General features: G+C 47.2%; 1 protein-coding gene across 1 annotated transcript in view; it reads right to left on the reverse strand.

The window, feature by feature from the left end:
* MCF2L2 (MCF.2 cell line derived transforming sequence-like 2) overlaps positions 1-15,035 on the reverse strand; it is a 256,883-nt gene extending 241,848 nt beyond the window's left edge. Inside the window, exon 1 of the mRNA XM_062210313.1 lies at positions 14,785-15,035. Within this exon, the coding sequence (XP_062066297.1) occupies positions 14,785-14,860 (76 nt within the window). The 5' untranslated portion in view covers positions 14,861-15,035. The remainder of the gene's footprint in view (positions 1-14,784) is intronic.
* Between the last annotated feature and the right edge of the window lie 260 nt (positions 15,036-15,295).

The following is a 15,295-nucleotide window of genomic DNA, read 5'->3' on the forward strand; positions in this document are numbered from 1 at the left end:
GCCTTGCGGCGCCAGCACACCGGGTTCTACTCCCAGCTGGGGCGCCAGATTCTATCCCGGTTGCTCCTCTTCCAGGCCAGCTCTCTGCTGTAGCCCGGGAAGGCAGTGGAGGATGGCCCAAGTCCTTGGGCCCTGCACCCGCATGGGAGACCAGGATAAGCACCTGGCTCCTGGCTTCAGATTGGCATGATGCGCCGGCCACAGTGCGCCAGCCGCAGCAGCCATTGGAGAGTGAACCAACGGCAAAGGAAGACCTTTCTCTCTGTCTCTCTCTCTCTCACTATCAACTCTGCCTGTCAAAAAAAAAAAAAAGTGCTTATATATATTTTTATTTGAAAGGCAGAGCAACAGAGGAAGAAAGAGATCTTTCATCCACTGGTTTACTCCCCCAAATGCCCACAATAGCTAGCACTGCACCAAGGCAAAGCCAGGAGCTAGGAGCGTCTTCCAGGTCTCCCACGCGGGTGGCAAGGACACAGTATTTGAGCCGCCATCTGCTGCCTCCCAAAGCGTGCACTGCCAGGAAGCTGGATCAGAAGCAAAGTTGGTACTCAAACCCAGGCATTCTAATACTAGATGCAGACATCCCAAGCAGCAGCAGCTTAACCTGCTGTGCCGCATGCCCATCCCAACAGGAAAAACCTGCTATGGCTTAAATATTAGCCCCCTGGACTCACATAGGAATGTACTCCCCAAAGTCTTATGTTAATGATACAAAGAGAGTGGAAACTTAACCAAGTTACAGTGTTTTGAGGTGGGATCTTTTGGGGATGGTTTGATTGTATTAGCCTGTCAGAGTGGGGTGCCCAAGATTGAACCTTGATGGCTTTATGAAAATAGAGATTCCGAGGGACACAGAGACATTGCTGTGTTATGATACAGCCAAGGGGGCCCTTGCCAAAGTCTGTGCTATGGTTTTGGGGCTTCAAATTCCAGATCTTGGAGTCAAAATAAGCCACTTCTCCTTGTAAAGTTAGCCTGCCTCAGGTATTCTGCTACAGTAATGAACGGCTGACAGATACAGAAAACTGGTGGTAATGACTGCATCAATACTTCGCACACCTCAAAAATGGCAGCGGCTCTGGAACTGGGTTCTGGCAGAGGTTGGAGGAGATTAGAGGATCGGGCCAGAAAAGCCCTGAATTCTATAAGCAGAGTGTTATGGATGATGCTGGTGAGAGCTCAGAAGAAGGTAGCAGGACCAGGGAAGAGCGGGAACAGCTTAGAGATCAGACAAGTGGTCATGACCAGAATGCTGATAGAAATGTAGACAATAAAGGTCATGCTAATGAGATCCCATGTACAAATAAGGATTCATGGAAATTGGACTAAATGTCCCTCTTATTACACAGTGGTAAAGAATTCACTTTTATTATATCTACACTCTAGGATGCCATGGAGGCTGAACTTAAAGATTTATTTATTTTGAAAGTCAGAATTATAGCGACAGAGAGAGAGAGAGAGAGATCTTCTATCGCCTGGGTCACCCCCCAGATGGCAGCAATGGCCAGCTAAAGCCAGGAATCAGGAATCAAGAGTTTTCTCTGGGTCTCCATGTGGGTGGCAGGGCCCCAGGTACTTGGGCCATCATTGGTTGCTTTCCCAGGCCATTATCATGAAGCTGGATCAAAAGAGGAGCAACAGGACACAAACCAGCACCCACACGGGATGCCAGCCTCAAAGTGGCAGCTTTACTAGCTACGCCACAACACTGGCTCCAGGAGGCTGAACTTAAAAATTGATGAACTAATTTATCTGAAGGAGGTGACTGCAAAGCAGCAAAACATCTGTGCTGCTGCATAACTGCCTTTAACTGTTTGCAGCAAAATGAGAGAGCAAAGAGATATAAAGATAGGGGTTTTTTAAAAGATTTTTTTTTTATTTATTTAAGACACAGTTACAGGCTGGCACTGCGGCTCACTTGGCTAATCCTCCGCCTGCGGCGCCGGCACCCCAGGTTCTAGTCCCAGTTGGGGTGACGGATTCTGTCCCGGTTACTCCTCTTCCAGGCCAGCTCTCTGCTGTGGCCCGGGAAGGCAGTGGAGGATGGCCCAAGTCCTTGGGCCCTGCACCCGCGTGGGAGACCAGAAGGAAGTGCCTGGCTCCTGGCTTCAGATTGGCACAGCGCACCAGCCGTAGTGGCCATTTGGGGGGTGAACCAATGGAAGGAAGACCTTTCTCTCTGTCTCTCTCTCTCTTACTAACTCTGCCTTTCAAAAAAAAAAAAAAAAAAGACACAGTTACAGAGAGAGGTAAAGACAGACAGAGAGAGAGAGAAAGGTGTCTTCCATTTGCTGGTTCACTCCCCAAATGGCTGCAATAGCCAGAATTAGGCAAATCGAAGCCAGGAGCCAGGCGCTTCTTCCAGGTCTCCCACATGGGTGCAGGACCCAAGCACTTGGGCCATCTTCCAGTGTTTTCCCAGGCATGCACATTAACAGGGAGCTGGATCGGAAGTGGAGCAGCTGGGACTCAAATCAGTGCCCATATGGGATGCTGGCACCACAGGTGGAGGCTTAGCACACTATGCCACAGTGCCAGCCTCTAAAGATAGATTTTATAATTAAAAGGGAAACAGAGTAGGGAAGGCACAACAGGTTAAGTTGCCACTTGGTACACCTGCATTCCATATTGGAGTGCTAGTTCAAGTCCCAGCTCCACTTCTGATCCAGCTTCCTGCTAATACATCTGGGAGGCAGCAGATGACGATCCAAGTACTTGGGCCTCTGCCTCTTACCTCAGAGACCCAGATGGCGTTCATGGCTCCTGGCTATGGCCTGGCCCAACTCTTGTTGTTGCAGACATCTGGGGAGTGAACCAATGGATGGAAGACTTGATCTCTCTCTCCCTCTCTGCCTTCCAAATAAATTTTTTAAAATAATATTTTTAAAATTTCACTACAAGTAAATATTTTTAAACATTTTAAAGGGAAGCAATAGAAAATTCTGGACTATTTTCAGCCTGGCCATAAAAGAGAAAATGAAAGAATAATTCCAGGGAAGAAAACCAACAGTGTGACCAAGTGACCCTTTATGAAGCAGATTAAGTGTGAATAGAAAGGATCCTCAGGATGATGGGAAAAAGACCTCCAAGGCTTTTCAGAGACCTTTGAGGCTCCCCTCCTACAACATGCCCAGAGTTCTAGAGTGGGGAGAATGATCTCAGGGGACAGGCTCAGGGTTCTTTCCAAGGCCCCACTGCTCAGAACTGCCTTGGGACTCTGCTCGCCAAGTTCTCACACGGCACTCCTCAGCTGCTCCAGCTGTGGTCCAAGTGGACCCAGGAACAGCTAATGAAAGCAGTGACCTTAGTCCATGTGATGCTGGCTTTGCAGCAGTGAAACATGGCAGAGTTATGGGATCATGGTAGATTCTGAGATTTAAAGGAGAGCCCGAGAGATCAGACGAGCTTTGCTGCGAGGAGTCCAGGTGGAGCAACACCTAGTGGAGCTGTGGAAAGCTGAAGTGGTGACCTCAGACAGAGAATGCAGCAACATGCAATACCTGCCAGGCAAAGCTGCAAGCAATGTACACCCAGGAAAGCCACCAATATCAGCACTGTAGTCTCAGAGGGCAGCCATGTGAGCAGAGACCAACAGAGCCGTAGAGGCACAGAGACATCTACCCAAGTTTCTAAGGCTGTCTCAGACAAGCTGAGACACAGGCAGGGACCTATTACAGGGTGGAGTCACTTCACAGAGTCCCTACTATGGCAATGTCAAGTGGAAATGCGAGGTTGGAGCTGCCACGGAGTCCTCACCAGAGCAATGCCTAGTGGAGCTGCAGGGAAGAGGTTATCACTGAGCTCCCAGAACTGTAGTTACCCACACATAACATCAGCCCGGGGAGAGCTACAAAGAGGAGAACCTATGAGAACTCAGCATTGGCTAAGTCAAGGAAAGAAATAGAGGCAGAGCTGCCTAAGGCCTTGGGGGTCCAATCCCTGCCCCAATGTGTAGAATATGCCAGACTTGGAGATTTAGGATTTAATGTCTGCCCTGCCGAGCTTCAGTCTTGCTTTAGGCCAAGGGGCCCTTCTACTTGTCCATTCTCTCTTTTGAAATGAGTACCTGTACTCTGTGCCTGTCCCGCCATGGTATTTTGGAAAGTTGTAACTTGTTTCTGGTTTTACCGAGGCTCACAGCTTGAGGAGTTTGCCTTGAATCTTCAGAGTTTGGACTTTCGAATTAATCCTGGACTTAGTTAAGATTGGAACCACTGGGACCGGTGCTGTGGCACAGCAGGTTAAGCCTCTGCCTGCAGTGATGGCATCCCATATGGGCACTGGTTCAAGTCCTGGCTGCTCCACTTCTGCTCCAGCTCCCTGTTAATGTGCCTGTGAAAGCCCCAGAGGATGGCTCAAGTACTTGGGCCCCTGCACTCACATGGGAGGTCCAGATAAAGTTCTTGCCTTCTAGCTTCAGCCTGGCCCAGCCCTGGTCGTTGCAGCCATTTGGAGAGTGAATCAGCCAATGGAAGATCTCTTCTCTCTCTCTCTCTCTCTCTCTCTCTCTCTCTTTTCTCTATTTCTCTCTAACTTTTTCAAATAAATAAATAAATATTTAAAAATAAAAAGACTGGAACTATTGAGAAGGAGATGACTGCACATTGTACATGAAAAGCTCATGAGTTTGGGGGTCCAGGGAAAGAATGTTATGGCTTGAATATCTGTCCCCCACTTACTCCAAACTCACGGAGTTTAGTCCCTAAAATATTATGTTAACAGTACTAAGAAAGTGGAAACTTAATCCAATCATGGTGTTTGGAGACAGGGGGCCTTTGGGAAGTGATTAGATTGGATTAGATTACCGAGATGGGGCTCCTGTCATTGAATCCTGGAGGCTTTACAAAAATAAAGAGACCAGAGGGACACACAGACACACACACTCCTACCATGTCGTGATGCAGCCATGGTGGACTTTGCCAAAGCCTGTGTCATACATTTTGGGCTTCGAATTTCCAGAACTGTGATCCAAAATAAACCTCTGTTCCTAATAAAGTTAACCTGTCTTCATCGTTTCATTATAGTAACCAAAAGCTAATATGTCTCCATCTTAACAATAAGAAAAAAGAAGATAACTATCAAATCATAACTTCTCCTTGAGCCTCTAAAGCAGACAAAAAGAAACTGCCTAGGCTTAGGGTAATGCTCAGCGAGGACGGATTCAGGAGAGACGCGCAGAGCCCCTGGGATTCACAACGCAAGCGGGGTTCGCAGCCACTTGTGGGCTCTTCTCTCAGACGGGACAGATGAGAGACTGGAAAGAGCCTCTTTAGTGAGTGCAGGCCTGGAAGAGGGGATGTGCCCAGGAAAAGCACAGGTCTCTCTATAAACAAAAGCCCAAAGTTACTGGGGTAGGGAAACAAACCCTTTAATTGGACTCCAGGACTCACAGCAGGTAGGATAAGGATAAAACAAAACAAAACAAACCTCCAGTTCTGAGGGAGGTATAGAAAATGCTCCCAGGGGCTGGTGCTGTAGTGCAGCGGGTTAAAGCCCTGGCCTGAAGTGCTGGCATCCCATATGTGCGCCAGTTCCAGCCTCAGCTGCTCCTCTTCCGATCCAGCTCTCTGCTATAGCCTGGGAACGCAGTAGAAGATGGCCCAAGTCCTTGGGCCCCTGCACCCATGTGGGAGACCTGAAAGAAGCTCCTGGCGCTTGCCTTCAATGGCTAAGCTCCAGCCATTGCGGCCACCTGGGGAGTGAACCAGCAGATGGAAGACCTCTCTCTCTGTCTCTACCTCTCTCTGTTACTTGCCTTCAATGGCTAAGCTCCAGCCATTGCGGCCACCTGGGGAGTGAACCAGCAGATGGAAGACCTCTCTCTCTGTCTCTACCTCTCTCTGTTACTCTGCCTTTCAAATTAATAAAATAAATCTTTTAAAAAAAAGAAAGAAGAAAAGAAAATGCTCCCAAAGATGTGCCAAAGATTCTGATCCTAATTATTTTAAAGCACTTGAAAACCCACAGTCCAGGTTCAGAGTTTTGTGTGAATTGACTCTGTCTCTACAGTAATGATAGAATGTGCAATAGTAGCACCCTCACCACATGATGGCTTTACCACCTCCAAATTGCACTGTGTGAAAGACACATTGTAAAGGACCTTGTGGTACTCTCTCTGCAGCACCCTAACACAGCCCCAGCAATTTCAAAGGAAGCAGCAGGAGAACAGCTGAATCTTAGCAGAGTGACAGATTCCTCCATACCCGGTCAAGGCAGCCTCTCAAAATTGCACTGCTGCCGGGGTTAAGGCTTTTCATATACTCTACTACCCTTGCCTCTCTCACTCTGCTCATGGTGACACTACTCCTTCCTCCTGCAGGTAATTAAGTCATCCTGTTTGCAACCTGTGCCCTGACAAAGGTAAGCTCATCCAGCTCATGCAGCAGCTTGTAGCAATCAGTAGGGGACACGGGTAGAGTATTCTTTTTGGCTGAAGGAATAATAAAATACTGCTCTTCGTGCTTTATCTTCTACTCCATAAAACAAACAATTGCAATCACTTTATATTCAGAGTCCCTTTGGTTGTAGTCCTCAAAGGATTTATTTTTGAACCATTTTCAACTGTATAGTAGCATTTCAACTTGTGAAATTAGACTCATTTAGACCACAAAGCTACAAAGAAACAGTAATTGTGATTTTAACCTTTATTAGCTCTTTGTTACTACAATGAAATACCTAAAGCAACTAATTTTATAAGAGGAAAGTGTATTTAGCTCACAGTTCATAAGGTTCAAGTTCAACATCAGGTCATCCCATTGGTTTGGCATCTGGTGAGGGCAGCAGATGGCAATGGTGGAGCCCATGCAGAGGATGGCCCACAGAGTGAGTCAGGAAACAGAGAGAGTGGCTTTTATGACAGCCCTCATGTGAGGACTACCTTCTGAGGGCACACCCCCATGGCAAAAGGACCTCACAATCCACCTCCACCTTCCAAAGGGTCCTCCTCTTCCCAATAGCACCACCCTAGGGAACAGCTTTTAGTACATGGGTCTTTGTGGGACATGGCCATGTTGTTCAAAAATACTTTAGCACACATTCAACCAACGACCAATCATATATAAATATTGGGAACAAAGAGAAAATTCCAAGCCAGACTAAAAGCAAATACTAAAAACTACACAAAAGTGGTCTTCAAAAAGTTCATGGAAAATGCATATTATGATATATAAATATGCACTTACTTCAAAATGTTGTGTGTCAAAATAAACACCTCTTTTTAAAAAAGATTTACTTATTTATTTGAAAGGTAGAGTGTGTATGTATGAGAGACAGAGAGAGAGAGACCTTCTATCTGCTGGCTCACTCCCCAAAAAGACAATGTCCAGGGCTAAAGCAGGCCGAAGTCAGGAGCCAAGACCTTAACCCAGGTCTCCCACATGGGTGGCAGGGACTCAAGTACTTGGGTCATCTTCTACTGCTTTCCCAGGCACATTAGCAGGGAGCTGGATCAGAAGTGGAGCAATTGGGGGGGGGGGGGATGGCCCTGTGGCTCACTAGGTTAATCCTCCACCTGCGGCGCCGGCATCCCATATGGGCACCAGGTTCTAGTCCCGGTTGCTCCTCTTCCAGTCCAGCTCTCTGCTGTGGCCCGGGAAGGCAGTGGAGGATGGCCCAAGTGCTTGGGCCCCACACCCGCATGGGAGACCAGGAGAAGCACCTGGCTCCTGGCTTTGGATCAGTGCAGCGCGCTGGCCATAGCAACCATTTGGGGGGTGAACCAACGGAAGGAAGACCTTTCTCTCTGTCTCTCTCTCTCACTGTCTGACTCTGTCAAATAAAAAAAGAAAAAAAAGTGGAGCAACTGGGACATGAACCGACACTCATATAGGATGTCATCATTGCAGGCAGTGGGTTAACCCGCTGTGCCAAAACACTGGCACCATAAACTTATCTTTTAATTCTATTTTTCCATACTTTCTGAAGTGTCCTCATATAACACAGATACCAACTACTACACGTGCTCAGAAAGGGAAGGGAGACTGGGCCTGGCCTGGTGAGGGGCCATTCTACTAAGGGCTCCTGGGAAAGGGAAGGCTTGAGATAAACCATGGAGGGTTCGGACAGGCAGGCAGAGTATGCTGGGGGAAGGAACCACGAATGGGACTGGCAGAAGAAACTGAGACCCAGATGGCTAAGAGACTGCGCTCAGACCAGGGTCTACCTAACCCACCCTCACAAAAGAAGCAAGAGAAAGATGCTCTTTTATGAATAGCGCCAGGCACTGAGATAGACTCAGGGATATAAAGATCAATCAGTGTCCTTACCCTCAAGGGACACAGAGTGGTGTCAGAAGGCAGAAATATTTTCATGGTGCCAAATCACGATAAATATCCAGTAAAAAAATTAACTATTTACAAGTGGTAGTAAAATTGCCTGCTTTGATACAACAGAGACCATCAGCTTTGAAATCAAACCCCAGTTCAAATCCTGACCCACCTCTGAAAAGCACTGTGGCTTGAAGCAAGTTGCTTCACTTGGTTTATCTATTTTTAGTTTTGTCATCTATCAAAAAATGGGCGTAATGATATCTACTTTCCCAAGTGGTAAAGACAAAAAGGCTCATGTGGCCTGGCACTCAATAAATTCTTTTAAATGGATTTCCATCTCCCCCAAAAGCTTTCAACAGAAAACCGAAACAGATTAGAGATGCTTACTGCACCTTCCCCTCACCTTCCTCTTCCTATCCCCAGGCTGATGGCTAATTTTACTTTACTTCTAAGCACTTGCCAGTGTAGCAGTTCCTCCTCGTGACTGTCATCCCAGAAAAGACCCACTCCAGAGCCAAAGGAGACCTGAGATCCTCTCTCCAGTGGTATTTTTAAATGGTTAGGCTTGAACATTTAAGCTTCAGCTTTGACCTTCAGCTTCTTGCTTGGAACCAATACCCTTAGGCTGTTGTTAACCCTACAGGTTTTCTCAAGGGCAGATAATGTAGAATCCTGGTTTAGAGGCCAATACCAGAACCTAGAGGGCTAAAGCTCTAGTAATGCATTAGTTGAAAGCAATCAGGTGTCGGGGGCTAACGGGCTCATTCACAAATTCATATTTTACATAGGAAGCCTTACTTCACACCTGGAAAGGCAGGAACGGTAGATATTCTCCACAGCCGAGAAAATGATCACCTCCAGAATCAATACCATTCGGACACTGATGCCAAGGAAAGCTGATTTAAATGAACGTTCTTGGTAACACGTATAGTTCCTATCATCACGACATTTGGCTAATACTCATATCTCCTGGATACCCTCTGCCAAAAGCTTGTGTATCACATCGCAAACACAGTGAGACTTGCCATCCTCTGTCTTCGGAGCACCACATCCTCCAAGGCCTGACTCTGGGTAACAGCAGCTTGGACTACATCTGCCTCCTGCACCACACACGGACATCTCAGAACACAAGACAAAGCTATACATCAGCAGTCTGAGCAACGAACACAATTCCTGAGACAACTAGTCTCTAAAGTAGCAACTGTGGTAGGCAGAACATCTTCCTCCACCCCCAAGATATCTACGTAATCCCTGAAAACTGCAGTAAATTAGATTACACGGCAGAAGGAAAGTAAGGCTGCAGACAGAATTAAGGTTGCTAATTAGTTGACCTGAAAATAAGGAGATTATCCTAGATTACAATCTCAGAGGGCTCAACATAATGACAAGAATCCTTAAAAGCAGAAGAGGATGGGGGCTTGCATTTGGTGCAGCAAGTGACACCGTTTGCAACGCCCACATCCTGTATCCCAGTGCCTGGGTCTGAGTCCTGGCTCTCTTCCCAATTTCAGCTTTCTGCCAACGTGCACCCTAGGAGGCAGCAAGTGATGGCCCAAGTGGGTGACTGCCACCCACATGGGAGACCCAGACTGAATGTCAGACTCCTAGCTTTGGCGTGACCCAGCCCTGGCTGTTACGGGCATTTGGGGAGTAAACCAAGGGATGGGAAATATTTCTCTCTCGCTCACTCGCTCTTTTTCTTCCTCTCTCTCTTCCCCTCTTTACATTTCAAATAAATTTTAAAAAAAAATTCTTTCAAAAAAATAGAAGGCAGAAATGAGAAAATGACAGCCATGGCAACACAAGAAAGACTAGCCTGATGTTGCTGGCTTTGAAGATGAAGAAGGGGGCACAGCCAAGGAATGCTGGGTACTTCCAGCTGCTGCATTCTCCCATGAAACCTCCAGAGAATGCAGCTCTGCTGACACCTTCATTTTGGCCACGAGATCTATGTCTGATGTGTGGGAACAAAGCAAATCTGTGTTGTTTTAAGCCAGGATGTTAGTGGTGATTTGTTACAGCAGCAACAGGAAATGAACACAGCAACCAACAAGACCACCCATCCCCTCCCCTGGTGTGCACGCTGTTCCTCCCATTGAGTTGGGGTTTATGTCACCTCCCCTGGAGTCATGGCTGGGCCAACAGAACTTTGGAGCACTGACTTAATGGGACTTTGAGCCGAAGCATCAGGACATCCTGACAGCCTTTGCTTACTCCCTCTCAGAAACCTGGACTTCCAGGTAAGAAGTGCAGACGACTCTGCTACAGGAAGGTCCTCGCCATCCTGCAGAGGCCCTGGAAGATGAGGCGACACCCCACAGAGACCACATGGAGGAGCACCTGGTGCCGGCCACACAGACCCAGCTCCAGTCCCAGCAGCAACCTGACTACAATCACTTGAGGGAATCACTAGATAAAATTAAACGACTGCTGTTTTAATCCACTAAGTTTTGGGGGACTTTACTACCCAACAATAGATCATTGAATCACTATCCAACAATAACAAAAAGCACACAGCCTATTATGCACATTGAATCACAGAATAAACCCAATTTAAATAGACCTGCCCAAGGAAAAGTAATTTTCACTTAAGAAATCAGTATATGTGCCTCAGTCTGGAGCCACTGTCAAACAACTTATGAAGTATTGCTATCTTAAGTCGTCCAGGAACAAGGGATATCATTCCATTTATTTAGGCCTGGTTTAATTTCTTTAAACAATGATTTCAAAAAAACACAATGATTTCTATACATTTGCACTTATTTTATTAAATTCATTCTTGAGTATTTTATTCATGTTTATGCTATTGTAAATTGAATTGTTTTCTTAATTTAGTTTTCTGATTGTTCACTGTTTGTGCTTAGAAAGAGTTTATTTTTGTATACTGATCTTATACCAGCAAACCTGATGAATTCATTATTGGTTCTAATAGTTTTTTTTAGGGGATGACTCAGGATTGTCTATATACAAGATAATTTCACCTGAAAATGCAAAGGTTTTACTTCTTCCTTTCCAACGTGGATGTCTTTTATTTCATCTTCCTCAAACAGTGCAATATTGATTAGAAGTTGTGAGAGCAGACATCTTAGTCTTGTTCCTGATCTCAAGAGGTAAGTGTCCAGTCGTTCAACATTATTATGTTAGCTGTAGGTTTTTCATAAATACTCTTTATCAAGTTGGAGAAATGCCCACAATTTCTAGTAGGTTCTTTTTTTTATCATAAAAAGGTGTCGAATTTTGTCAAATGCTTTTACTGGCTCTACTGAGATGACTATGTGATCTTTAGTCTTTTTTTTTTTTTTTGACAGGCAGAGTGGACAGTGAGAGAGAGAGAGAGAGAGACAGAGAGAAAGGTCTTCCTTTTGCCGTTGGTTCACCCTCCAATGGCCGCCGCGGTAGCGCGCTGTGGCCGGCACACCGCGCTGTTCCGATGGCAGGAGCCAGGTGCTTCTCCTGGTCTCCCATGGGGTGCAGGACCCAAGCACTTGGGCCATCCTCCACTGCACTCCCTAGCCACAGCAGAGAGCTGGCCTGGAAGAGGGGCAACCGGGACAGGATCGGTGCCCCAACCGGGACTAGAACCCAGTGTGCCGGCGCCGCAAGGCGGAGGATTAGCCTGTTGAGCCACGGTGCCGGCCATGATCTTTAGTCTTTATTCTATTGATATGGTATATACATCAACTGAGTTTTGGCTATTAACCTTTCATTCCTGAATTAAATCCCACTTGATCATGGTGTATAATCCTTTTTATATGTTTCTGGATTTGGTGCTAGAATCTTGTTGAGGCTTTTTATGTCTATAATTGTAAGATATTGAACTATCCTTTTCTTGTGTATCTTGGTCTGGCATAGGGATTAAGGTAACATTGATCTCACAAAATGAACTGGTAAGTGTTCCGCTTCTATTTTCTTGAAGAGTTTGTGAAGAATTGGTATTAATTCTTCTTTAAATGTTTGGTAGAATTCACCAGTCCAGCCACTGGAGGCTCATCTAGTGATGGCCATCTAGCTTCACCACCCCACAGCAGAAGGGCAAAGAGATGATGAGAGAGAGAGCAAGAGATAGAACTCACAGCCCAAGTCCTAAACCCTTTTCTAACCAGCATTAAGCCACTGATCAGGGTGAAGCCCTCATGACATAAGCATCTCCCATTGGGCCCCACGTTCCAACACGGTTGCATTGGGGGTTAACTTTTCAATGCCTAATTAGGGGAACACATTCAAACATAATACTCTCTGAGTCTCAAGATGTGGATAATAGTGTATATTCTACTGATTTTATAGGCTTATGAGAATGTTTCAAACACAGAAATGGCAGTAGTCAGAAGTTCTTTGAGACAAGAAACTAGCAAATTCATATATGTATACTGCATGGAGCAGTCTTTGGAAGGAGGGAAGAATAAATTGAGCAAGAAAATATCATAGCCTGGGCCCCACAGGCAGCCTGGTATAAACTAAGGAATGCTACATGCCAGATCCCCAAAAGTTTTTAGCCTAGCACTTAACATGTCCATGTCCTATATCTAAGTGTCTGGGTTTGATTTCTGGCTCTGGCCCCTGACTCCAGTTTCCTGCAAATGCAGACCATAGGAGGCAGCAGTGATGGCCCAAGTAATTGGGTCCCTACCATCCACATGGGAAACCTGGATAGAGTTCCTGGCTCCTGGCTCCAGCCCCAGCCCAACCCTGGCCATTGAAGGTATTTGGAACCTGAACCAGTATATGAGAGCTTTTTCTTTCTCTTTCTCTTTCTCGCTCTCTCTTTCTTTCTGTCTCCCACAGACACATACGTATACACACACACACACACACAGAGAGAATATCCTGCATCCAGGGAAAGGGAAATAGGAAAGACCATCACAATCACCCAAATTAACCTTCCTAATTTAACAGATGGCAGGTTCACCCTGAGAGAGGCAGAGGGAGCAGGGATCTGAACAACTGGAAGATCTGTGCAGTCACAGTCTAGATGGTCTTTTTTTTTTTTTTTTTTTAATTGACTTCTTCATAAGAATCATTTGAGCTGGGTGGGGAGGTACTACAATTCCTGTTTTTCAACCTGAGGTTGTATGACTTCTCCAGGAACGGATTCAAATCCAGATAGTTATATACCCAATCTACTGCTATTTCCCCATACCACAATTTCCAGCACCGGCTAACAAAGTCATGTACCACATAACAACGTTTCAGTCAACAGCAGACTGCATGCCCAAGGATGGTCTCATAAGATTATATCATCTAGTGATACCGTGGCCATCTTAGTTTGTAAAAGTAAACTCTGCAACGTTGGCACAACAAACTCACCTAGGGATGCATTTCTATTCTAGTCACTAAGTGACACGTGACTTTGCATGGCAGCAGTCCATAGATTGCAAGTTCCAAGTTCTGAGCAATCAGCAGTCCTTTTTCTTATTATATCTGCCTCCAGCAGTATTTCATATTCATCCTTCCCTGATCGCAATTCTCCTGACCTTTTGTCTTAAAAGTTCAGTGGCCACATCTGGCACCAGAAAGAGTTTTTTAAACTGAATTCTCAAAACTGGGTCCCCCCAGCTAAATCATCTTACAAAGTGCATCTCCACAAGTGTATCTGAGATGTGCTTTGCGATTGCAGCAAACACACGGGACTAAGGCAGGCAAAGAGCAACAGTGGCTCACTCCTTGAATAAACACTTAACACATAATTACCAATCAGGCGGTTTAAACAAATGTATAGAAAACCTAGGCAAATGCTTCCTCCTGGCTTTTATCAGGAAACACTGCCATGCATTCATGGAAGGGCCTCAGGCGGAGTCAGCAACTGAGAAAATCATCCAGATACTTCCAGTCGCCACATCCAAAGGTTCTGGACATCATTTTGAGTCTTTATAAATGGGCGAGACCCAGGGGAAGAAAATGCTTAGAAAGAATTAACTGGTGGCTGTTTGGATGTCCTCTTTCCTTTAGGACATAGGGCCCATCCTTCCCATCGCAACCTTGACTTCAGGTGTGTGTTTTGCTTCCCCTTTTTGCACACGGCTGAGAACTCAAATGGCCCAGTCTCCTCGGGTCTGCGGGGACACCAGCGCTTGGGGGGCCCCTCCAGGCGCACAGTAACAGTCCGGGGGGGGGGGGGGGCTGACCACACAACCCTGCTATGTAACCAGCATCTCCCTGCCCCCCGAGTCACAGCCTTCAGGGCTCTGGCAGTGTTTCTGCTGGAAAGCACTGGCGTTTGTTAACTCTTGGGCGCCTTCTATTTCATTACCTAATAAACTACACCCCCGCCGCTGGAAGGGGGTAACTGATCCCCGCTCCCCAGCAGCCCTCGGCGTGGGGCTCATCAAACTTGACAACCACCTGCCTCGCACGCAGGTCCTGCTACCGGCGCCCCACGCAGGACAAGAGACAACGCGGCCTTCCCAGGGAGGGCGCCGCCCCTGAGCTGCCGGTGAGGGCAGGGGCCAGAGGAACCCAGAGACTACGCCCCCACCCTCCATTCATAAAACACAAGGGGGAGGAGAGCTTCATTTACCGACATGAGTGATCACGGTGGCCAGTCGCCGGGTGAGCTCCTGGGGGGCCATTTCTTCTTTTAACGAATACAGCATTTCACCGAGAAAACACTCCTTGTTACCAAAACAAAGCCAAAAGACCCTGTTTCCACCGCGGCTGTGGATTATTCTGTCTCGGCATCTCCAACCGAGGATGCTCTACCCTCGCACTGGTCCTCGCGGTCGTCAGGCGCAAGGGTCACTCGCAGCCGAGGCCAGCGGACCTGGGGCCGGCCCGAGCTCGCGGCCACGCCCGGCAGGCGCTGACCGTGAGCACTGGGCGCGGCGGCTTCCCAAAGGCCACGGCCGGCATTTAGAGAGGGCGGCGGCGGTTCCGTGAGGAACGCAAGGGGCGCACCGGGGATTCTGGACGTGCGGTCCCGGGCTGCCGGGTCTCGGGCGCCGCCTCCAGGGATGGTCAGGAGGAAGGATGCTCCGCCGGCGCGCAGGGAAGGCGCGGAGTCTGCGTGCGCCCGGCCCCGGCTCTTCCGC

The sequence above is a fragment of the Lepus europaeus genome, chromosome 2 (genome assembly GCF_033115175.1).
Source record: "Lepus europaeus isolate LE1 chromosome 2, mLepTim1.pri, whole genome shotgun sequence".
Taxonomy (NCBI): Eukaryota; Metazoa; Chordata; class Mammalia; order Lagomorpha; family Leporidae; genus Lepus; species Lepus europaeus.